At 42.7% G+C, this 24,031-nt stretch overlaps 2 protein-coding genes across 2 annotated transcripts in view; one reads left to right on the forward strand and one right to left on the reverse strand.

The window, feature by feature from the left end:
* Window positions 1–683, reverse strand: part of SP3 (Sp3 transcription factor) — a 59,926-nt gene extending 59,243 nt beyond the window's left edge. Inside the window, exon 1 of the mRNA XM_040475416.1 lies at window positions 532–683. Within this exon, the coding sequence (XP_040331350.1) occupies window positions 532–538 (7 nt within the window). The 5' untranslated portion in view covers window positions 539–683. The remainder of the gene's footprint in view (window positions 1–531) is intronic.
* On the forward strand, window positions 400–20,242 carry LOC121030714 (uncharacterized). Its single transcript, XM_040475417.1, has 2 exons — window positions 400–2,560; window positions 20,209–20,242. Exon 1 carries the CDS (start codon window positions 619–621, stop codon window positions 1,330–1,332), a length of 714 nt encoding a protein of 237 aa, XP_040331351.1. The 5' UTR covers window positions 400–618; the 3' UTR covers window positions 1,333–2,560; window positions 20,209–20,242.
* Window positions 20,243–24,031: the final 3,789 nt, after the last annotated feature.

Consider the following 24,031-nt stretch of genomic DNA (forward strand, 5'->3'; position numbering starts at 1 on the left):
GCCCGGACCGAGTCCCCTTCCCCTCCCCCACCCGCCCCCCGGCGGCGGCGGCGGCGGATCCCTCCTCCTCTCCTGCTGCTGCCCCCGCCCGCCGCTGCCTGTAACCCTCCTCCTCCTCCTCTTTCCCTCCTCCTCCTCCTCCCCGCGCTGCCCCTGCCCCCTCTCCTCTCCTCTCCTCCCCTTTCCCTTCGCGCCGCTCGCTCTCACTCGCGCTCGCTCCTCTCGCACCGTCAGTCACTCACACACGCCCGCCCGCCGCCCGCGCCCGCACACGGGGGGATGCGCTCCCGGCGGACCGGGCCGCCCGCCCCAGGGCCTGGCAGGGACACGGCGTTGCTGGGGCTTAAGGGGTGGACGGTGGCTGGCCGGGAGGGGAGGGAGGCGGAAGGGAGTGCGGCTTTCTGCCTCTCACAGACACTCGGTCGCACACACGGGGCCGGGAGCCGGCGGCGGCGGCCCCGGGCTGGCTGTGGTCGGCGGCGGCGGCAGCGGCGGCGGCAGCAAGGGTTGCTCTCTCTCGGCTTTACGTACCGGTCATAGTGTGTTTAGGGCACCTCAGGCGGGGCTCCCCGCCGCCTTACACATGGTGAGGAGCGAAGGCGGCGGCGGCGGGAGAGGATGCGGGAAGCGGCGGCGGACACGGCCGGAGCGGTCCGGGGATTTTTTTTTCCTATTTTGATTGACTGTGCGGGAAACACAAAAGGTGGAGCCTCCAGCCCAAAAGGGGGGAAGAGGGTGACAGCCCGCCCGGAAGTCCCGCCTCTCTTCTCCGCGCTCATTCGCCGCCACGCTCTTGGTCGGCAGTGCTCATTGGCCCGGATGCCCGTCAGTCGCTCGGTCAGCCGGCGCGCTTCCTGTTTGCCCCCGGGTGGAAAGAGAGAGACAATAAGCGGCCGTGGCGGCGTAGGTTCCCGAGAGCGGCTACGGCTCGACTGTTACCCCGCTGTGCCCGCCTTGCTCGCCGGCTGCCGCTGCCAGGCCCCAGACGCAGGCCTCTTTCACCTCGCAGGTGCTTGGAGCAGGCCCAGCCAAGCTGTAGAGAGCTGGGCCGGGGAGGAAATCCGTCCCCGGCGGCCCCGGTTCCACTCGACGCTTCCTCCATCCCGACAGCAGCCTCCGCCGGTTCTCCCCAGGGCCTCACGCTCTCGGAGCCGCCGCCTTGCGCTGCCAGAAGGCCGCCGCCGCTCAGCCCCGGGGCTGCCGCTACGGCCGCTGCAGCAACTGAGCAAACCAGACCCGCCCCACGAGCCCGGGGGGAGGGAGTTGGTATTGGGGGAGACACCCCCTCCGAGGCTGGAGGAGGATTTTCTCTCTCACACATTCAGCTCTTAGATTCACAGTCAGAGCCATCTCGTTCCCATCCCCCTTAGCCCCAGGTTTTCCACGCGTCTCCCACTTGTACGTACCCTGGAGGCAGGCATTGAAAACAAAAATCTCAGTTCACCTCACTAACGGGAGAACTTTTTTCATTCTGGCCAGTGGCACCAAAACAGGCACTTAAAGTGTATCTCATTTGGTACGTAGCGAGTATATATATTCAACGGGGCAGAATAATTTTTTTAATCCACTCAATCATTTTGCTGGTCAAACGGATATTATTCCCTGATTTTGGATCGTCTTGGTAACAAGTCAACATCCGAAAAAACCCACCAACTATTACCAACATCTTAAAAACAGTGATTCTTAGTATTTTTTCTTGGAACATTTTAGTTATTTACTTTAAAATCTCATTTCACGTATTGGATTAGTTTAACACTACTTTGCCCTAATCACCCTTCATATCTTGCTTTTGTCCTGGAGGGAGAGTAATGCTTAGGCTTTGTGTTTGTGTGTGTGTGTGTGTGTGTTTTGCCAACTAACATTTCTGCGTATGACCTTTAGATCTAATTGCCAAGAAAGGTTAAATTCAAGAGGTGGAAACGCTGTCCACAATAACCCTTTTTATTAGAAATCTAACTCAAACAAGAATTAATGTTTCAATTATTGTATTTTGTGTGATAGAGTTGTGCAGTCCAAGCAATTGAACTAGATTTTGTGTGTGCTAACTAAATACAATTCTTAGCCCGTTTGTGAGACACTAAATTTGCACCTCGATTCTAAGGCACTTACACTTGTAATCTATACTCATAGGATCAAAAACACTATATTTGGCACTTAATGTACAAAAGACATAACTTCTAGGGAAATAACCTAAAAACCACAAACATGCAAAAACAAGACTTGAAATTCAGAATTTCAAGTTGATCTCATCTAATAGTAAGACCTTTGGTCTCATATTTAAATAGAAGAATAACTTTAAAAGGCGAGTAGTATAAATGCTGTACTATTTTACCCTTAAGTTTTTTAAAGGAAAATTAAAGCATCAGAATAAGCTGGCTAGGGATGGGGGGAGGAATGGGAGGCTTGAAGAGGAGAACAGACCTGAGAAAAGTGGAGTAGGAGAGGAGGAACGTCACAGTATTGTCACTTCTCTGGCATGGATATGTTGGATAGAGGATCATTCTGTCCCTAGAAGAGGGATTTTCAGCTGTTTCTCTAAGAGTGGCAATGTGTTTTATGAGTCTAAGATACCACCTACGTGCCCCTTTTACAAAGTCTTAGTCCAGCCACCTATAGAGAGCAAAGTATTTGGCCACAGGAATTCATTTCCTCATTGGTGCCAACTGACAAATGGAATGCAGAAATCCTTTTCAAACCTCTGGTTCATAGACCATTCTGACAAGATGCAAAAATACCTCACTCATTTAATCTTTCTGAAAAGGGAAAATAACCTACCAGAGCTAACTATTCTGCTTTTAATGCAGCGCTTTTAAGAGCTATATATACCAAAAGTATTACTACTACATAATCAGATTCAGAGGACCCCCTCAGCCCACACTTAAAAGAGTGATCGTCATGCAATATCTTAAGGCTGGAAATGAAGACAGTCTCTGGACAGAATACCTTTTTCTTGGCTATTCCAGCACTGTAGTCAAATCTTGAAGTACAGCTTATGTTAATTAAAAGATAGCAGGGTTTTCTCAGTAGAATCTACTGCCACATTACATAAGAATCCAGAACTGCAGTTGCTTATTACGAAGGGAAGCACCATGCTGGACATCATTTATACTTTCTCCTTTGCAAAGATGATTTCAGGAAGTTCTGTGCTGGCCACTGTTTTACATCACAGTAGGAGATCTGGGTGTTACTATATTTTCCTTTATCCTCAATTTCCTCACTTATTTTTGTATCTTCTATGTTTTTGTGTAAAGTTTTCTGAAATCCTTTGGAAACATAAATGTCAAAGGGCCTAAAAGATTTCTACACCCAATCCATGAACTTCAACCCCCTTTTTCTCTACAAAGAGAAGAGGCTACTAAATAATGCTGGATTCACATCTGTAAGAGCCTAGCCATTCTGTATTAAAAACAGCAACAGCCCCGATGAACTGCGCCACAGCTGAAGGACTCTTCCCTTTCCCTCATAGTCTCTACTGCTTCTCTTCCTTCCTGAGCATCTGTAAGTGGACCATATGAAACTGCCAATACTCAACCATTTTCATCTAAATGGCAATTTTTAATAGTTATACCTAAATCAATGTCTCTTTGACATAACCTTTGTTGCTATGATTGTGACCCTCCTCTTACCTACCCCTGGATCTCTTTAACCTGTTCACACTGGATTTCAAGAATCTTCAAGTTCTGTTTACATAATCACTATCATATTTCAGAAACATTCTGGTTGACATTGACTAGTATACTTAACCCCCTTCATACTTTCTATCTTCCCTACCTTATTAAAAATATACCTCAAAAAAGAAAAACAAAAAACATATACCTCAAAGACATATTTCTTATTTTTTCTTAATCTACCAAAAGAGAGAGTATTTGGGGGCTTTTCCTATGTGCCAACTCCTTCACATTTTTAATCCTCACAGCCTTAGGAGATATGTATCATAGACTTATCACTTTATAGATGAGGAAACTGAGGTTAAGCAAGATTATGGGACTTGTTCCGTGTTATTTTTCAAATAGGTGGCAGAATCAGGATTTAAACCCACTTGTGTCAGTTTCACCAATCAACATATCAAGTTTTCTTAAATCACCAGTTTAAGAGTTTCATCTACCTATTATGGAAAAAAGAAAAGATAAAACACAATAGGGGTACCTGGCTGGTTCAGATGGTACAGCATGGGACTCTTGACCTCAGGGTCCTGAGTTTGAGCCCCACAGTCGGTGTAGAGATTTATACTCAAAAACAAACAAACAAACCCCTCATACACATATGCAATAAAGTAGATAAAATAGGTACATATGTATAAGGAAGATCATTTAAATTTTTTTTTATTTTAGAGAAAGAACACACAAGGGGGGAGATGGGTCTGGGAGAGAAAGAGGCTCCATGCTGAGCACAGAGCCCCGGAATCACAACCTGAGCCAAAATCAAGAGTCAGATGCTTAACCAAATGAACTACCCAGGTGCCTGAGGAAGATCATCTTTAAAGCAAGTCTTAGGGTGTGAACTCCATGTGTCATCATCATATTTTGAATGCTCTAACCAATACCTAACACATTGTGGATGTTTAAAATTAAGCAGAAAGATTGTTAAGATAATTATCTTGTGGGAAAACAAATGATGAATTAAACCAATAAATACTATATGATAAAATTTGTTCAACCTTATAATAATCCTCCTCTTTCAAAATCACTTTTCCCAAGTAAGTTAGACCCTCATTTTCATTCATTCATTCATTCATTAATAGCATCCTAGTACAAAAGGACTCATCTTTTCATAATTCAAGGGATCTCATTCTCTTGATCTAACTTCTTGACATACCTAGATATTCTAAACTTTCTAATTGCCCATAACACTTATGAAACCATCTTAATGTCAGTCTAGGAAGCTAAGTGCGCTGACAGATTTCTGAGTCATTGCAATTTTCTGAAAAAAAGATGGTTTATGTATTTCTACCTTGTTAATCTGTCTTCAAATGGGGCATCTGGGCAGCTCAATCGGCTAAGCATCCAACTCTTGGTTTTGGCTCAGGTCATGATCTCACGGTTCCTGAGTTTGAGCCCCGTGTTACCCCAAACCAGGCTCCACACTGACAGTGCAGCACCTGCTTGGGATTCTCTCCCTCTCTGCCCCTCGCCCCCCTCAAAATAAACTTAAAAAAAAAATGTGTCTTTGAATTATAGCATCTTCTTAATTGCCTTTCTTAGAATAATATAAAATGCTAGAAAGTCTCTTGGTTGTAAATTAGCAAATTGATGAGGTAGCCATACTTAACAAATGACACTACTAGCCTGGTTCCACTAAGGTATGATGTCCTTAAACGATGAGAAACAACCTTCAACCTGAACTATATTCATACTTTATTTCATGATTCACTGTCTTTTAATAGAATTTTTTCGGGGCGCCTGGGTGGCGCAGTCGGTTAAGCGTCCGACTTCAGCCAGGTCACGATCTCGCGGTCTGTGAGTTCGAGCCCCGCGTCGGGCTCTGGGCTGATGGCTCAGAGCCTGGAGCCTGTTTCCGATTCTGTGTCTCCCTCTCTCTGCCCCTCCCCCGTTCAGGCTCTGTCTCTCTCTGTCCCAAAAATAAATAAACGTTGAAAAAAAAAAATTAAAAAAAAAATTTTTTTTTCTATTCTTTAATCCTGTAATCCAGACATAGCCATCAACTACAGTGGATCCTTGAACAACACGGGTTTGAACTACATCAGTCCACTTTATGCAGATTTTTTTCAGGAATTACAGTACAGTACTGTAAGTGTTTTTCTCATGATTTTTTAATATCATTTCTCCGCCTTACTTTATTGTAAGAATACAGTGTATAATATATATAACATACCAAATATGAGTTAATCGACTGTTTATGTTATCGGCAAGGCTTCCAGTCAACAGCAGGCCATTAATAGTTAAGTTGTAGGGGATTTAAAATAGTTAGGTTGTAGGGGTATATGCAGATTTTCAACTGTGCAAGGGGTCAGCGCCCCTAACCCCATGTTGTTCAAGGGCAAACTGTATTCCCAAAAGAGCCAACCATACCCAAGGCCTAGTTACAGAAAGTAAGAGAAAAGGGAAAAAAAGAATCAGGTGGCAGGGAAAAAGCTGGATAGAACTGTATAAAGTATTGAAAACAGTTTTTACCTGAAGGAATAGAAGTTTTCCAATTGCCACTAAAATGGTTGAAATGTCACACCATGTCATCATTCCGTTTCAGCCCAAGAGGTGGAGTACAAAATAAATGCAATTATACATACACATACACCTATATATATTATATTTATAATATATAGTATAATCCACAAATGATTAATAAGTTATGGTGTATTCATTAAGTAACATTTAAAATAAATGAAAAAAGATGATTCATTATGGATAAATCTCAGTAACGTTAAGTGAAAAAAGCTTGTTACAGCCGGATAAACAGTATAAATTTTATATATATGGAGTTGAAAAACATACCAACTTATATTCTGCACTACATGTGGGATAAAACTATAACATCTTGTATGAGAATGATAGACGCTAAATTTTATTTTTTTAATGTTTATCTTTGAAATAAAGAGAGCACAAGTTGGGGGGAGGGGGGGTGCAGAGAGAGGGAGACACAGAATCCGAAGCAGGCTCCAGGCTCTGAGCTGTCAGCACAGAGCCCAACGTGGGACTCAAACCCATGAACTGGGAGATCATGACCTGAGCTGAAGTCGGACGCTTAACTGACTGAGCCACCCAGGCGCCCCACAAATGCTAAATTTTAAGTGGTGACAACCCTGGGTGTGGAGAGGAGAATGAGATCTGAATGGATTTCTCAAGAGGCTTTGTATTTGCAAGTTTTACTTAAGTTATGCTGAGTATGTTATTCTGGTATTGTCCTCTATTACTACTGTTTGCCTGAAATACTTCATAATCATAACTTCAAACAAAGAGAATAAATTAATAAATGAGTCTATGGCAGAGTAGTAAAATAAACATGCCCAGGCAACTGATTGACTGAAGGAGTGGAGGGGAGGGAGAGAATGATTCACATATGACTAAGTTTTCCAGCTTTAGTAACTGGAAAGATGCGTTAGAATAAGGAATATAAAAAATGGGAATGGGTATGGGTTGGACAATCATGAGTTTCATTTTAGATGTGTTGAGTTGGAGGGGCTAGGAGAATATCCATGAGATATCTAAGAGACTATTGTAAATTTGAACCCAGAGCTAAAAAGAGAAACAAGTGTAGGGCATGGATTTGGAAGCCTGTGAAATAATAGAAAAAACATATATTGGCCTCTGCACCTGGCTCCTGGCACAGAGCCCCTAAAACTCTTGTGATTTCCTAAGCGATAAGGAGGTACATCTAACTCTAGGTACATCTTGTGTTCAAATATTTGATCTTTGACCCTGGATCTTGACACAGAACACCTAAATCCCTTGGAATGTCCTAGATGATAGGAGCATCTTTTGTTCTAATGAGGTGACTTGGGGTGGGCTCCTGGACAGGGGCTGGTCACTAGAAAGACCAAGCCATGATTAGAGGCTTAGAACTTTCAGTCCCACCGCCACCCCCTGGAAAGGTACTGGAAAATGAGTTAATAATTGGACATGCCTATGTGATGATGGCTCCATAAACATCCTCTAAGTACAGAGTTTGAAGAGCTTTCCAGGTTGCTGAACTCATGAAGCTGCTAGAAAGGTGGCATGCCCAGAGAGAGTATGGAAGCTACGCCCCCCATTTCCCCTGTCTTGCCCTATGTGTCTCTTCATCTGTTTATCTACATCCTTTGTGGTAAACTGGTAAAGGTAGGTAAGTGTTTCCCTGAGTTCCGTGAGACATTCTAGCAAATTATCTAATCCTAGGAGGAAGTTGTGGGAACCCTGATTTATAGCCTGTTGGTCCAAAGCACTTGCAATTCAGGGCACCTGGGTGGCTTAGTCTGTCAAGCGTCTAACTCTTGATTTGGGCTTAGGTCATGATCTCATGGTAGTGAGATCAAGCTCCATGTCAGGCTCCCTGCTGGGCATGGAGCCTACTTCCGACTCTTTCTCTCTCCCTCTGCCACTCCCCCATAGGAACATGCTCCCTGGCGCTTTCTCCCAAAAACAAAACAAAACAAACAAAAAAAAAGAAAGAAAGAAAGAAAGAAAGACCCAAAAAACTGGTGAACTGGTCTCTAACATCAGGACAGTCTTGCGAGATTGAGCCCTTAAACCATGAGGTCTGACACTAACTCCAGGTAGATGGTGCCAGAACTGAACTGAACTGTAAGGCACTCAACTGGTGTTGGTTGGTGTGGGCATAAACATGCACATTTGGTACCAGAAGGGAGAATGTTCTGAGCATCGTGAATGTGAGAATAAAGAGAAAAACCAGGGAGCTTTTCCTAGATGGAGCCCTTACCATCTTCATAGGTGCACTTAACTTCAAACATGAACAGTCTCCCCATCCTTAAAAAGCCTCCTTGTGACTCTGAAGTTTTCTTGAATTATTGTCTTCTTTCTTTCTTTCTTTCCCTTCCTTCTCTGAGGTCTCAATAACTTTCTACCTACTGCCTCCCTAATTTAGTGCTATACTCAGTTTCTGTGCCTACGATGCTACTCAAAATTGCTGTCTGAAAGGTTGCCAAGGACTTCCTCATTGCAAAACCATGGGTTCCCCATCCGTGCTGATTTTCATTCTTTTTCAGGTTTCTTAGCATTTGACACTTAATCCTTAAAACTCTCTCCTCCCTTCAAAGGTCATCTGCTCTCTGGTTTTCTCCCAAATGAGTATTTCTCCATTACTTCTCAATGCTGTCCAGTAATGTTATCTGTGATGATGGAAGCACTCTGTTCGCACCTACCATGTGGCGCTATTGAGCACTTGAAATACAGCGGGTATGACCAAAGAACTGAATTTTTCATTGTATTTAATACTCATTAATTTAAATTTAAATGGCTGTGTGTGGCTAGAGACTACCATATTGGACAGTGCAGCTTTCAAGTTTCTTTTTCTCCTCCTAGGTCCTAAATACAAAAACATTACTTCAGACTCAGTTTTTGATTTCCTGAACTTCTCTTTAAAACTCATCCTCTGGAAGCTGAACCATTCTCGGAACTTCAGCCATGTCTCTAAATTTAATCCCCAAATCTTATCTTTAATTGCCTCCTGTCACCTTGACTTCCTCAAGCACTAAAAATTCTCTTAATCTCTTCGGGTGCCTGAGTGACTCAGTTGGTTAAGTGTCAGACTTCAGCTTAGGACACAGTCTCATTCACAATCTCATAGTTCATGAGTTCGAGTCCCGCGTCGAGCTCTGTGCCGACAGCTTAGAGAACCTACTTTAGATTCTGTCTCCGTCTTTCTCTGCCCCTCCCTGGCTTGTGCACGGTCTCTCTCTCTCTCTCTCTCTCTCAAATATACATAAACATTAAAAAAAATAAAGGGGCGCCTGGATGGCTCAGTCGGTTAAGCATCTGACTTCGGCTCAGGTCATGATCTCACAGTTCGTGAGTTCAAGCCCTACGTGGGGCTCAGTGATGACAGCTCAGAGCCTGGAGCCTGCCTCAGATTCTGTGTCTCTCTGCCGCCCGCCCCCCCCCCCCCCAGGCTCTGTCTCTGTCTCTGTCTCTCTCTCAAAAATAAACATTAAAAATTTTTTCTTAATAAATAAGTAAATAATAAGAAATAAAATAACAATTCTCTTAATGTCTCAACATTTACCTCAAACTCAGAATATTCAAAGCTGAACCCATAACTCTACGGAACCAGCCCCCCTTTCCCTTATGACATTCCTGTCTCTGACAACAGTGTCCTCAGCATTTTCTCACATGCCCACACGTGAAATTACCCCTGTCACATCTCTTTCTTCTCCCATTGGCAGCCTGTTACCAGGTGCTAACAAGTCTTCCTGCAGAACGTCTCAGCTATCTGCCCATTGAGCCCACAAAATTTACTGAACCCCACCCTGCCAGGTACTGCATGACCTCCACCCTCAAGAAGCAGATAATCTAATTAAAAGACAAAATGTTAATAATATATGAAATTCAGATAATATAGAGAAGAAATAACAAAGTCTAAAGTTCACTAGATGCGTTGCCAAAGCAGTGCCCTCTGAATTCAGAAATCACTGAGGGGTGGTCACCTCCTTCTGAAAGAGATCAAAGCATGCTCTGCCCTGGGCTGGCCTTCCGTAGCTCTAGAGAGTACTCCAGACTTTCCCTGATCCTTTCTGTTCTGCATCTGCCGCCAAAGTAATCTTCCTTTACCTTGCTTTAAGGGGCGCCTGGGTGGCTCAGTCGGTTAAGCGTCTGACTTCGGCTCAGGTCATGATCTTGTGGTCCGTGAGTTCAAGCCCCGCGTCAGGCTCTGTGCTGACTGCTCAGAGCTTGGAGCCTGTTTTGGATTCTGTATCTCCCTCTTTCTCTGACCCTCCCCCGTTCATGCTCTGTCTCAAAAATAAATAAACGTTAAAAAAAAATTTTTTTTTTTTTTAAATGTTAGTGGTTCCTGGGGTGGCTGGGTGGCTCAGTAGGTTAAGCACCTGACTCTTGACTTTGGCTGGGTCGTGCTCTCAGGTTTGTGAGTTCAAGCCCCGCATGGGACTCTGTGCTGATGGTGTAGAGCCTGCTTGGGATTCTTTCTCTCTCATAAATCAACATAAGGAAAGTTTTTAAAAAATGTTAAGTCATTCCCAAGATGTAGCAAACACAGGGTCTCTCTTGCAACTCCTCACTGCCCTGTGTTTAATCACCCTCCCCACCAGGACTGTGCTTCCCACCCTCCTGCTCTCATACAAATTCTCACATGCCTTCAAGCTTCCTTTCAAGTCTTAACCTCTGCCGTAAAGCCATTGCTTCCAATTGGTTATTCCCTCCCCTTTAACTTTCCATTACATTTGAATATGTACCCTTAATTCAAGACAGGGCTGTCACCACTGTTTAAATTATATACATATTGTGTACAAGCATTATGTATCAGTTCCCTGACTTCCCTGAATCAAGGAAGGAGAGGGGTATGGTTTGAAAACAATATAGCTCTTCATTTGTGTCCCTGGGACATTTGTCTTAAAGCTATGGCATGAACTTATTTGAATTTCCAATATTAAAGAAAAATGGTAGATTTGTATGCTTTATCAAAACACCTATCTTGTTTAATAAAAGAGTTCAAGAAATAGATCTACGGCGGTGAGCAAATCGAAGATAACCAATAAATATCTGTTGAATTATTCACTGCTTTCAATAAACCACACATTTGGATTATTGGGATTAAAGTTTCAGACTTCTTATTTTAATGGAGAAACTGCTAATAAAATGACCTGGGAGTTGTAAAGCGGCCACAAAACTAGTATTCACCAGCTGAACAAATCATCAGACACTCATAAGGAAATCTTTAAATGTTTTTGTTATATGCCATTTGAAATATATACAATATGTGTAGCATATATGTAAGTTGTAAAGCATAATAAATAATAAGTTACGTGACCCAGTCAACTAATTTATTTCTCGTATTGACAGGCCACTCATAATTTAAGGGTTCTACCATACTTGAGAGCAAGTGTCATTATATTTGCTCTAATTATATATATTCCAGTGAGTTACTTGCTCAGTCTAGTACATTAAAAATATAATTAATATTTTTATTGAAATATTAACATTTACATGAATATTTAAATTCTGCAGTCAATATTCCTGCCTCACTCATAGCATTTGAATGCTTTTTATTTATTTCTAGCACAATCATGTACACATCTAATGAGTTTTTCCTTTTTTTTACTCTATTTTGAACATTCTGATTTCATACTACCGTGAGATAATCTTTCTACTTCGTATTTCCTCCACACTGAACTGAATAAGCCACTTATCTGCTTATGTTACGAGTCTAGTCAAGTCATTTCATTCCTTCTTTGTATTGACTGTCCCTCCCTCTGGTTTTGTATGACCAGCTTACTGCATGTTCCTTCTTCTAAGTCAATGAGATATAAAATGAAAAAAAAAATTGGTCCTAATATTGATCCCTGGAGCTTTGTAATCCATCTGTTCCAAACTCTTCCACATGTTGATATCAAAGTCAGTGTTTAATCTACTTAAGCAGTTCATCCCTATACCATACTTCTCTAACTTCTAGATTAGTTGTTGGTATAGTATTCTTTTCATGGTGCTTTATCCCAAGTAATTGGCTCATGGCTTCCCTCAGCTGATATGTGTCATTATATTTCACATCACTGAGGCAGATGAGATGTGAATCCATGCTGACTCTTTGAATTAAATAATAACTTTCTGATACTTCCAATCATTGATTTTCTACAAAGTTTACCAAGGTCTTATCCTCCATGGAAATTATACTTGATACTTCTAAGTTTTAGGGGCACGTGGATGGCTCACTTGGTAGAGCATACAACTCTTGATCTCAGGGTTGTGAGTTTAAGTCCCACATTGGATGTAAAGATCACTTAAAAAATAAATAAACACTTTTTAAAAATTAAAAAAAAAATAATTCTGAATTTTATATGCAGGAGAAAAGGGATATTTAGGGAATGATCAATAATTTAATGAGGGTTTTGTTTATTATAACTGATATAGACAGTCTATAAGTGTTTTAAGTCACCTTTATTGGTGAATTCAAGCATCTATTAAGAATCAGGGAAAAATAACTTGAAATATAATGGTCAAAATCTAGTAGTCAAAACTCCATAGAATTATGCCTAAAAAGAGTGAGTTTCAGTGAATGTAAATTATATCTCAGTTTGTTTAATGGGAGAAAAAAATCAAATAGAGAAAATCTTCACTTTAAAAAAATCTGATAGGAATACTGAAAGTGAAAGGCCAGAAGAAGTGCATAGGGACTGGAACCTGTACATAGGGGAGGTTTAACTCATCATGGAAACTTTTTCGAGGAGGAGATGAGAGCATATGAATAAAGGCCAAGCAATGAATATTTTGAAAGCAGGTAAAATCCATCAATAAAGCAATGGAATGGAAGGAAGTATAAACTATTTAAAACTTGTATGTTCAAAGTGAAGGCGTAAAAAGGCAAGTGAATAAACCCACAGGGTTCCCCACAAACACATATCTCTGAACACAGCAAGATAATAAAAGAGAGCAGTATATATCTGGATATATCTGCTTTGTCCACTCAAAAGCAGGGATGAGCAGAAAACTTAGCACAGAGTAGGACTTCACTACATTTATTCGATAGATGGATATTTAACTTCTTTAGCCTATTATCCCATTATTAGTCAGTTGTCCCTAGTTTGTTTATATTTTGTTTTTAATTTATTTTGTTGGTTTTTTGATTAATGTTTTATTTGTGAATACTTTCAGACTTATAAAAAGTTATAAAGATAATGCAGAGTTCCCATCTACCTCTAAGCCAGTTGCCCCTAATGGGGACTGACCAATCATCCCAGTTTTCTTGTGACTGCCCTGGTGTTAGCACCAAAAGTCCCATATTCCAAGAAATCGCTCTCCCAGGCAAACAGGGATGGTTGGTCACCTGCTACGTCAACATCTTAAATTACTGTGGTCTTTGCATCAAAACTAAGAAACCAACACTGGGGAGTTACTACCAACAAAACTTCAGACCTTATTTGGATTTCACCAGTTTTTCCAATAACGTCCTTCTTTTCTGTTTCAGGATCTGGTTCAGGATACCTGTGTCTAGTTGTCATGTCTTCATGTCCTCCGTCCTGTGACAGTTTCTCACTCTTTCCTCACTTCTTACGGCCTTGACTTTTTTGAGGAATAATTGTAAAGTATTTCGTAGAATCTCAGTTCGGATTTGTCTGATATTTTTCTCATATTTAGACTGGTCTTAGGAGCTTTGGGACCCTGATTTATTTTTTAATTCTGCAAAGGTCATGCTGATTTTCTTGGCTACAGTAGCCATGGTGGACTTTAAATTCTTCCGAGTATCGTTTTAATTTTTAAAAGATAAAATCACTTGTCCAAGAGTTAGAGTAAATTTTTTTATTATAGAGTTCTCACATTACTATTCTACAAAGGGCAAAATCACATTGCTTCAAATTCCAAAAATTCTTCTTTAAACTTTGAAAATGACACATAACTTGGACTCATTACCCAGAGCCTTCTCCACTGATACTATCCTCAGAGGCTAAAACTACATCACTGTTTGGCTAAACAAAGGTAGGAAGGTTTATTTTTCTTTTCTTTTTTTCTTTTTTTAATATTTATTTTTGAGAGAGACAGAGAGACAGAGACAGAGTGAGAGTGGGGGAGGGGCAGAGAGAGAGGGAGACACAGAATCCAAAGCAGGCTCCAGGCTAGAGCCCGACGCGGGGCTCGAACTCACAGAGTGTGAGATCATGACCTGAGCTGAAGTCGGACGCTTAACCGACCAAGCCACCCAGGCGCCCCCAAAATATGGCACTTTAAAAAGTTGCATTTTCTTTGACTACAGTGGAGGTGAGCATTTTTTAATATTATTACTGAAGTATCATCGACACCCAGTGTTACATTAGTTTCAGGTGTATACCACAGTGATCTCACGTCTCTGTTGTAAGTTATGATATGCTCACCGCAAGAGTAACTGCCATCTGTCAACATACAACACCATTACAATAGCATTCACTATATTCCCTATGCTGCCTTTCATTCCCGTGACTTAATCATCCCATAACTGGAAGCCTGTATCTCCACTCCCCTTCAACCATTTTGTCCACCCCCTCCTTCCCTCTGGCAAACATCAGTTTGTTCTCTGTATTTATAGGTCTGTCTCTGCTAGGGTGAGGTTTGCTTTTTGTTTTTTGTTTTTTTTAACTTAAATCCACAGTCGTTAACAGCGTAATAATGATTTCAGGAACAGAATTTGGTGATTCACCACTTACATATAACACCCGGGGCTCATCCCAACAAGTACCCTCCTTAATGCCCCTCACCCGTTTAGCCCATCCTCCCACCCACAGGGTGAGCATTTTTATATGGTTAGTACCGTTTGTATTTCTTATACTACTTATATTTGTACTTATATATTTGTACTTATATATATTATTATATATTTATACTTATACTTGTATTTCTTATACTACACTTGTTTACACACTTTAAAATCCAATGTCCAGGGTGCCTACTGGTTGAGCCGGTGGACTGTGGGACTCTCCATCTCGGGATTGTGAGTTCAAGCCCCACGTTGGGTGTAGAGATTACTTTTAAAAATGAACTTAAAATAAATTTAAAAATTAAAAAATAAAAATCCAACTTCCCCTCAGGGCATCCATCACTTTCTTCTTGATTTAAAAGTGCACATTAATGACATTAAACTTCTCTCGGAGAGGTTTCTTTTTTTTTTTTTTTTTCTCGTAGAGGTTTCAAATACATACATTTCTTTACCTGTTTTTCGTTTGCCTTTTAATGATGTTTTGATTTTCAGAGGTATGTAGTGTTCTCATTTGTTTTCTGCCTCTAGTGGATGTTTTCGTTTTTTTGTTTGTTTTCGTTTGTTTTTATGGTGAGCTCAGTCCTGAATCTTGGTTGTTCTAGTTCGGGGCAGCTCGTGTGAGTCTAGGAATCCTAACAAAAAAACTCTTTTAAGACAATTCAGCTCCCATGCCTCAAAACTGTCTGTTTTAATAGCTGTAGGGCTGTACCGACTGGGGACCCCCAGCCCACCGCTTGCGAGTACCCCTGCCTCCAAGTCCTTCCCAGGCTCCTTGCTCCCTCCAAACGGGGATGAGAGTCCGGCCTCTGAAGTCAGGCTCCGGGGGGGCCAGGAGTTCTCTTTCTATTTCCCCTTCTCCTTGCCTCCATTTTAGGACATCTCAAGTCATGACAATTTCAGGACAAATGCCAGGACTGAAAGTTATTAAAAAGAACCAGAAAGACTTAAACGCCTTCTTCCTCTTTTCTTTTTCTTTTTTTAAATTAAAACATGTAGGATGGCTCACGTTTTACATTAAACTGAAGCCAAGAAAAAAATAAATAAAAGAGAAAAACTTAAGGTAAGAAGAAGGCCTGGCTCACATGCAGTAAACGTAGTCACTTTTGCGCCGTGAATCAAGGGGCCTGGGGAAGACCTCCTCCTCACACATTCCCCAGAATGTCTCCCTGCCACAAACTCACCATAAATGGTTCCTTTCTCAAGTGCTTGACCCGATACCCAGATAGAGTGGGTATTTGTGAGTAACTGTGAGAAATGTGATCCTTCTCGGAAGTACTGGGGTCTATGAACCAGGTGTTTGTCCTCAAGTCTTGAGAGACGCAGACTGCCCTACAAAAATAAAGCGCTGCTTATGGTTCTGCCTGACCTGCCCTTTCCAGTTGAGAAAGGGGCCCCGACGGAGACGAGAGCCCTCATGGCCTTGATCAAGGTGGGAGCAGGAACTTAAGCGCATGCTTACTCTGCCCATCGGATAATCCGTCCTGATGGCAATACCACACTGATATTAAATGGTATAAAAAATAGGAAATGGAATATGGTTTTGACGCTAACCTACTCACTGGTCCCAGAAGCTGCTTTCATCCCGAAGCTGTGCATCAGAACAACTCAACATTCAGCCAGCAACCAACCCTAGGTCGCATCGCTGATTCTAAAAGGCTCCAGCCCAGCTCCTGCTCAATGAAGCTGTGTTATAGAAATATTTTCTTTAGCACTTGTAAACCGCTTGCTTTCTAGAGTTTCCTTGTTGGTGACCTTATTTTGCCATTCAGCTTCAATATTAATTCAGCACGGAAGGGAAGTGGAGGGATGTCCCAGCCTGAGCCCAACCTGGGCTCAGAGCCAGGATTCAGATTCGTCCGGGCATGTCTGATGGGCCTGCCAGGAGTCTCTCAGCATGAGGGTTGGAGGAAACTCATGGAAAACAACATCCTAAGGCAGTGGGTGTGGGGGATACATCACAGGTATCAGAATCACCAGGGAAACTTTTAAAAATATGTACACCCTGCACAAATGTGTCCCTCATCCTGGTCGTGTGTGTGTGTGTGTGTGTGCATGTGTGTGTGTCTATGTACACAAATGGATGCACACTAGCAGGAAGCACTGCTTTGGCACCAAAATTGGCCCTGAGATTTATGTAGAAATATTTTCTGTATTAGCCAGCACCAGGGGCACTGAGTACTCCAGAGAACACAGGGTAGCTTCTCTGCACATGAGAGTTCCCTGGGCTCTGGGAGTGGGGCCCTGCTCTGTAGCTCTGAACACCAATGGCTCCCACACTTCAGGGACTCGCTGCACCAAGAATTCTTAAACTGGAGATCCTGGCTTCCTGGGAATCCAAGAATAGGCTACCAGGGTCCCATACACTTCTGAAAAGTACTTACTGGGAGTACGTTTTTCTGGAAAAGTTTCTCTAAGTGTCTCAGATTTTGAGAAAAGGAGATGACCCTCAAAAGGTCAAGAACTAGAAACTGCCAAGAAAACATTGGGCAAGCAGATGTTATAAGATTGTAAGAATGTCATAATGACCGATATAGGCAAAGCCAGAAAGACTGTGTTTTGTTTTGTTTTGTTTTGTTTTGTTTTGTTTTGTTTTGTTTTGTTGTGCTTTCAGTTAATGTGACTTATTTTTACCTTGAGGCATCCATGACCTGGTGAAACTCTGGCTACATGAAAACATGAAATCCCACCTCTGCTTCAAGCCCACCTCAAGTGTCTCCACCTCCCTCCCACTCCCGAAGCCAGAAATCACTGCTCCCTTGGCCCAGGCCTTGTTTGTGTACCTCGGATAACAACACTTGTACCTTAGATTTTCGACCTGTGTGCGCACATCATGTCTCTTCTACAAACTATAACCTTTGAGAGTAGGAATCATGCCTTCCCCCTATTCTCCCTCTTATGGTGTCAATAAGCATATTGACTTCGTTCTCAACAGACGAGGGGATGAGCAAATTACAAATCCATCCCATCCACCAGGCCTTTTTATTCCCTTTTACTGAAAGACTAGCCCTATTTCCTTGTAAATTATGCATTTCAAATGCATTCCTTATCATTTATATTGCCAGCCAATTGATTTACTTCCTTATGCATGGTGCATTAATTACCTGCCTTACCTGTTACATTTGGTTGTAAACCGCCTGAAGGGTAAGGATCACATGTAAGGCACACTACGTAAACCTATGAGCCTCTTGGGAGGAACACACGGGGCTAACCGATGTGTTCAGCGTCCTAGACGGTAGGCTCGCGAGGAAATCTTCCGTGAGAAAACATCGGCCAAGGTAGAACAGAGGTGGGTAGAAAAGAAAACAAAAAACAAAAAACAAACCACAACTGCTAGTAGGAACAAAGCTAAAGAACGAAATCGTCAGGTTACAGAACTGACTTCTAAAGAGGAGGTAAACCAAAGAGAGAGCAGCCTGAAGCTGCGTGAACGACAGCTCAACGAAGAGGCCCAGCCTCCGAGGGGGTGTGGCTGGACTACAGTTCACAGCTTTGGTGTTGGCTCCGCACAGGTTCTGGAAGGGCTGCCAGCTTTTTTCTAGCCCGTTACCCTGTTTGGTTTGTTCCTTGTTTGTGCCAGGCTTTTCTTGTGTTCAAAAAACCCTGACCGCCATTATTACCTGTAAAATGATGTTAATGAATCATTTTAGTCTCTTTTCAGAGTAGAACGCTGGCAGGGTATTTTTAAAATTTTTTTCTTTTGATGTTTATTTATTTTTGAGAGAGAGACAGAGTGTGAGTGGGGGAGGAGCAGAGAGAAAGGGAGACACAGAATCCGAAGGAGGCTCCAGGCTCTGAGCTGTCAGCACAGAGCCCGATGTGGGGCTGGAACTCACAAGCTGCGGGAGATCATGACGCGAGCTGAAGTCAGACCCACCGAGCCACGCAGGCGCACTAGCTGCAGGGTATTTTTAAATGGATCATCAGAGAGAGGCACGGACAGAAACATGGTGGCCTCTCTTTCTCTCCTTTACTTCTCAGTTTAATATTTACTTAACTTCCATATCCACCCACACATTAACACACCCTTCATTCCCTACAACCGAAGGCTCTAGAAGATTGCGTGATCTGCTGACCATTTTAGCTTAATGACTGAATTGTTACAGTATGATTATTCTGGGGATGTTTACTAGCTGAGGGTGGGCAGCGTCATAAATATGACACATAAATATTCCACAGGCAAGAGTCAAACTAGGGAAAGTGCAAGTGGGAGGAGGAAGGCCAGGCCAATTAGTGGCTAGGTGGATAGGAGCTTAGCTAGTGGTTCCAAATTAACCATGACTACTCAGATACCAGCCCCAGGACACAGGGGTAATTTCAGGTTGAATACAGCTAAATAAATGAGATAATCTTCCATTGTGTATATAGTCTGTCACAACTTTAGAGTATTCATCTTTCAGCAGGATGCATTGGGGGCCTATGTGTGGGAACCATCGTTAAACAGAACGAAAATCCTTGGATTATCTGTCAGTCCTGGTGGTAATTTTGCATCTTCTCTCCATCTTCACTCTTGGAGGTCATTATCTTGCCTGTCTCTACTATTTGCATCTCTGGACCCCAAATAAGTTTGTTTTCAGCTAAGTCTTTGGGGGAGCAGAGTCCTTGCATGTCTAAGTCAGACTGTATGTAGTTCAATTAGAATTTTTTAAAAAATCTGTGTTCCATAAGCGAATCCATGTATAGGTTTTTATCATTGTTTTCTCAGTTTACTAGGATGAGCCAATTTTGAAAGTGTCCAGTGTTGTCACAGCTGGGCTGGACTATGCTAACAGAAAAGAGAATTCCTCTAGATCTCATTCGATATCAGAATTAGGAACAACAGCTGCCTCGGCCAATACGGCTGGTGAATATGGGGCAGAGAGAGCCCAAAGCCTGGGAAGCTTGAGCTTGCTTACCATTTCACATGTTCTCTTCAAGAACCCTAACAAAATGTAAAAGTTAGTAAGAAGCCATAGGATCCAAGACATATGTACATAATCCTTTAGCTTCTAAGTCCTTACCAACTAATTAATTAGCAGTTAAGCAAAGCATGGATCTGGTATCAGAAGACTCACATTCTTCATGTACAGTTTTATGACTTGAGGCAAGATCCTTCACTTTTCTGTGCCTTGGCTTCCCCATCCATAAAGCAGAGACAATAAAACCTGCCTCATCTTCCTCTCTACATCGTGAAACTTAAGTGAGCAAGCCTGTGAAGGCTTTTTAGAAACTCTAAAGAAGTGTAAAATTTTAAGGATCATTATCAATTAACATTCAACCTGAAAACTTTCCTAATTGAACTCCATCTTAAATTTAGCAGCTATATGAACTTAAAACTCTGCTTTGGGAGGAGGGCTTACATGCTTATTTTAAAATTCAAAGAAATAGGGGCGCCTGGGTGGCGCAGTCGGTTAAGCGTCCAACTTCAGCCAGGTCACGATCTCGCGGTCCGTGAGTTCGAGCCCCGCGTCGGGCTCTGGGCTGATGGCTCAGAGCCTGGAGCCTGTTTCCGATTCTGTGTCTCCCTCTCTCTCTGCCCCTCCCCCATTCATGCTCTGTCTCTCTCTGTCCCAAAAATAAATAAACGTTGAAAAAAAAAATTTAAAATTCAAAGAAATAAAACCAATTCCTATAGGTATAATCATATGAATAAAAATACATTTTCTTTTTTATTTATTTGTTTTCGTTCTTTAAAAAAATTTTTTAATGTTTATTTTTTGAGAGAGAGAGCGCTAACGAAGCAGCGGTGGAGAGAGAGGGAGACACAGAATCTGAAGCAGGTTCCAGGCTCTGAGCTGTCAGCACAGAGCCTGATGCGGGGCTCAAACTCACGAGCCATGAGATCATGACCTGAGCCGAAGTAGGACGCTTAACTGACTGAGCCACCAGGCGCCCCAGTTTTCTTTCTTTTTTAAATAAAAAATACCATTTCGTTGGAGGGAAAAAGCCCATTGGGGCAAGTGTTTTAATATACAGTTTAGGGAGCAGATACTGTTTTCTCAATTGCTGAGTGCTAGAGCAAAATGAGAATCAGTAGTACCTGCCCATCCTTCCAAAGGGCTCGCAAGTTTGGCTGCTAAGAAAATCTTGCTCTTTCAGATCCTCTACTTCCATTTTCCACCATGGAAATGTTTACTTGGTCCCAAATTGCATGGAGACCCAAAGCTTTGGCACTTTCAGTCCCTTGGATCACAAACTGACGGTACAGATTTGGATGCTCAGGCAAGTTGACTGATGGCCAGATATTTATGAGTATGCACAGACCTGAGGGATACCCTTCTAATGCAATAATTCTTAAGTCCACATGTGCCAACCTCCAGGGCGTAATTAACATTATTTTACTTTATTTTGTAAATTGCACCCTGTGCAACACAGCCCTCGGGGGCTTCTAGAGAAAATGATCACATTATAACAAATAAAATATTACAGAACAACAACTAATAGCTTAAGCAAATTAAAAATAAGAACCCATAAAATAGTCTTGTTGCTGGGCCACAGGGGAGGAACAAAGTCCTTTAACCACTAAGACTGTTAGACGCTTTAAGACTTTTCCTTCTTTCATGCAAGAGGAGCAGGAGAGGGAAGAAGGATTGGAAGAGGAAAACCACAAGCTTTATTCAGAGTGCATTAGTTCCCAGCAGGACCACAAAAGGCCCCTGAGTTATGGTAAGGGACCAGCACTTTCCTGATGCCCATAGTTAGGTAAGGTCATATTTGGTTTCTTGGGATGTATGGTCCAACCTTCAACAACTAACTGAAGACTTCTGTGCTTCACTTTCCCACCAGACTCAGACCTGATGTCATTTTCTTCATTTTCCTAAATAGGAAAAGTTCCAAATTATTTAAAAACTTAAACAGACCTTATCTATCCTATAGGTACAAATCATAACACCAACTATAAATATATAAATAAGTGCACACAGGCACACACACGTATACACGTACACTCCCACATCTGTAATTGAACTTCCAGAGGCCCTTCTGCAGATGACAATATGGGCTAACAGAAATAATCTTCTAGCCAAATACAAAGCCAGTCCACTAGGCATTTTTAAAATAAGAGTGTACTCTAATTTTTCCTTAAGCCTCCACAAAGTTTTGCATTGCTATCAAAATATTTTTGGAAATTCTGTAATGTTTCTCCTTTTCCCTTGGCTTCTTATTTCTGGCAAGGACTAAACCCCAAAATATCTTTCCTCTGGGACACTGAAATAACTGTCCCAAAGCAGCTGCCAGAGCCATAGCTATTCAGAGATTTGGGACAGATGTCCAAGGAAGGCCACTTGCAATTTTTATTGTTGGAGTCAAAAGCCCCACCTTCCGAGATTCTCAAAGAACAGGTGTGAGGGGCGGGGCTGGGGGGGGGTGCTGTCTCCTGGATTCTCTTATTTTCGTTCACAACTCAGTCTGCTGTTTCACTTCTGTTTCTTCCCTCCTCTTGTCTGCCGCCCACCCTCCTGTGGGTTCTATTTTAGATGCAAAGAGAAAAAACAACCCACCACTCCCTCTCCCCACCCCACCCCACCCCCCCATCCCCAGTGCTCTGAGGTTGTATTTCTCCTCTGCTGACTTTCCAAAAGCTTCCTTATTCTAATGGTGCCACAGAACTGGGTTCTTCTTACCCAGGGCCACCTCCCTCAAGTTTAGAACTATGCAGCGGGCGTATCTAGTAGATTAAGAGAAGAAAAAAGAGGTCTCTACCACCAAGCAAGCAGCCTGACTGGCCCAAGCTGGGGGGTTTCCTGCAGACAAATAAGGTTTGGACTTGTTATGTAGCACACAAGGACCTTTACATCAGTGGTTCTCAGCCCTACTCGCGTCTCAGAAGCGCCTGGGAATTGTTCCCAAAAATACCTTTGTCAAAAACAAAAACAACAACAACAAAAAAACCCCAAACCAAACATAACAAAACAAAACGAAAACCTTTGTCCAGGCCTGTTGAACTGAACCTCTGGCCTGGGCCTGGGCGTTGCAATTTTTTAACAGCTCCCAGATGATTCTATTGTGCAGCAGGATTAAGAACCACCGATTTAGATTCCGCTTGTGGAAGTTATCCAACCCCGAGCTTACTCCCTTCCTTCCAAATACACCCCAGGAGATTCCTCTGCCTGCTCTCACACCAAAGATTTCTGGGAGCCAGGAAATGGAGTATGGTGGTCTAGGGAATGCAGTTTAGTTTTAGAAAAGAAGAGGGTTGAAGAGAAAGGTGGCACCAAGGCATGGAGGAGGCTGGTCCTGGTGGTCCTCCTGGCCCCCTACATGTAGGGGCACACAGCTGGTGTACATGAGGCCCCTCCTCTCCCTGGGGCCCGATCCTCTTAGAACTTGGCAGATGAGGCACTTGAAGCATCATGATGCTTTCTTGCCTGCCTGGGAGAGGGGAAAAACTAAGTTGTGGGGGACACCGGAGACTCACAAACTGTGATGCACAGACTCAGGATAAGAGCACATCCCAGCCAGCAAAAGGACAACTTAAAAATTAAGTCACATCTATCCTGTAAGTGTTAGGATACAATAACAAGTGTGATTTTACATGCAGATTATAGCCAGAGAGATGGACACATAGCTGCTGCCTTGACACAGTCTATTCCCGGTCAAACAAAGGCCGGGGACTCCACTGACCAGGGAGAAAGTGGTTCCTAAAGCCCCAGACCACCATGGTCTCTTCAGACCCTCCAGCTGCTCACCAAGCAGTTAGGAAAGGATAAGGAGTCCCTCCCACGAAGCCTAGAGTTCTAACGAACTCCAGGGGGTTCTAACCCTCCCACGTCCCAGTTGCTAAGGCAACTGGTGGGCACCATCCAGCTCTTCTAGGCCAATGACTCTGCTGGGCAAGGGGCCTACCCTGTACTTAGCTTTTGCTCAGAGCTTCTTGGCTCTTCGCCCGCCTTCCTCTGGCACATTTACAGCTGCTGTTGCACTCTTGGCTTAGTCTATACAGAGAAGGTCTTTCTTCCAATCTCTCTCTCTCTCCCCAGATGTCTCAGAGTTTATGTGGGAAAGCATATTCTTACAGCCTGTTAAAGAGACCTTCAAAGTCATGCCTTCTCCTGCAACCTTTGGAATCCACTGGATCCAGGCAGCGTGTCAAGTGGATTGAACGGGAGGGTGTGACTATTTTGCACGCGCTGGGTAGAGTTCCTAAATGTTTCTGGGTTTCCCCTAGCATGGTTCTGATTGTGAGCATCCAGAACTCGGGGTCTTGCCCTCA

This window comes from Herpailurus yagouaroundi, unplaced genomic scaffold (assembly GCF_014898765.1).
Source record: "Herpailurus yagouaroundi ecotype Mexico unplaced genomic scaffold, PumYag 140, whole genome shotgun sequence".
NCBI classification, from domain to species: domain Eukaryota; kingdom Metazoa; phylum Chordata; class Mammalia; order Carnivora; family Felidae; genus Herpailurus; species Herpailurus yagouaroundi.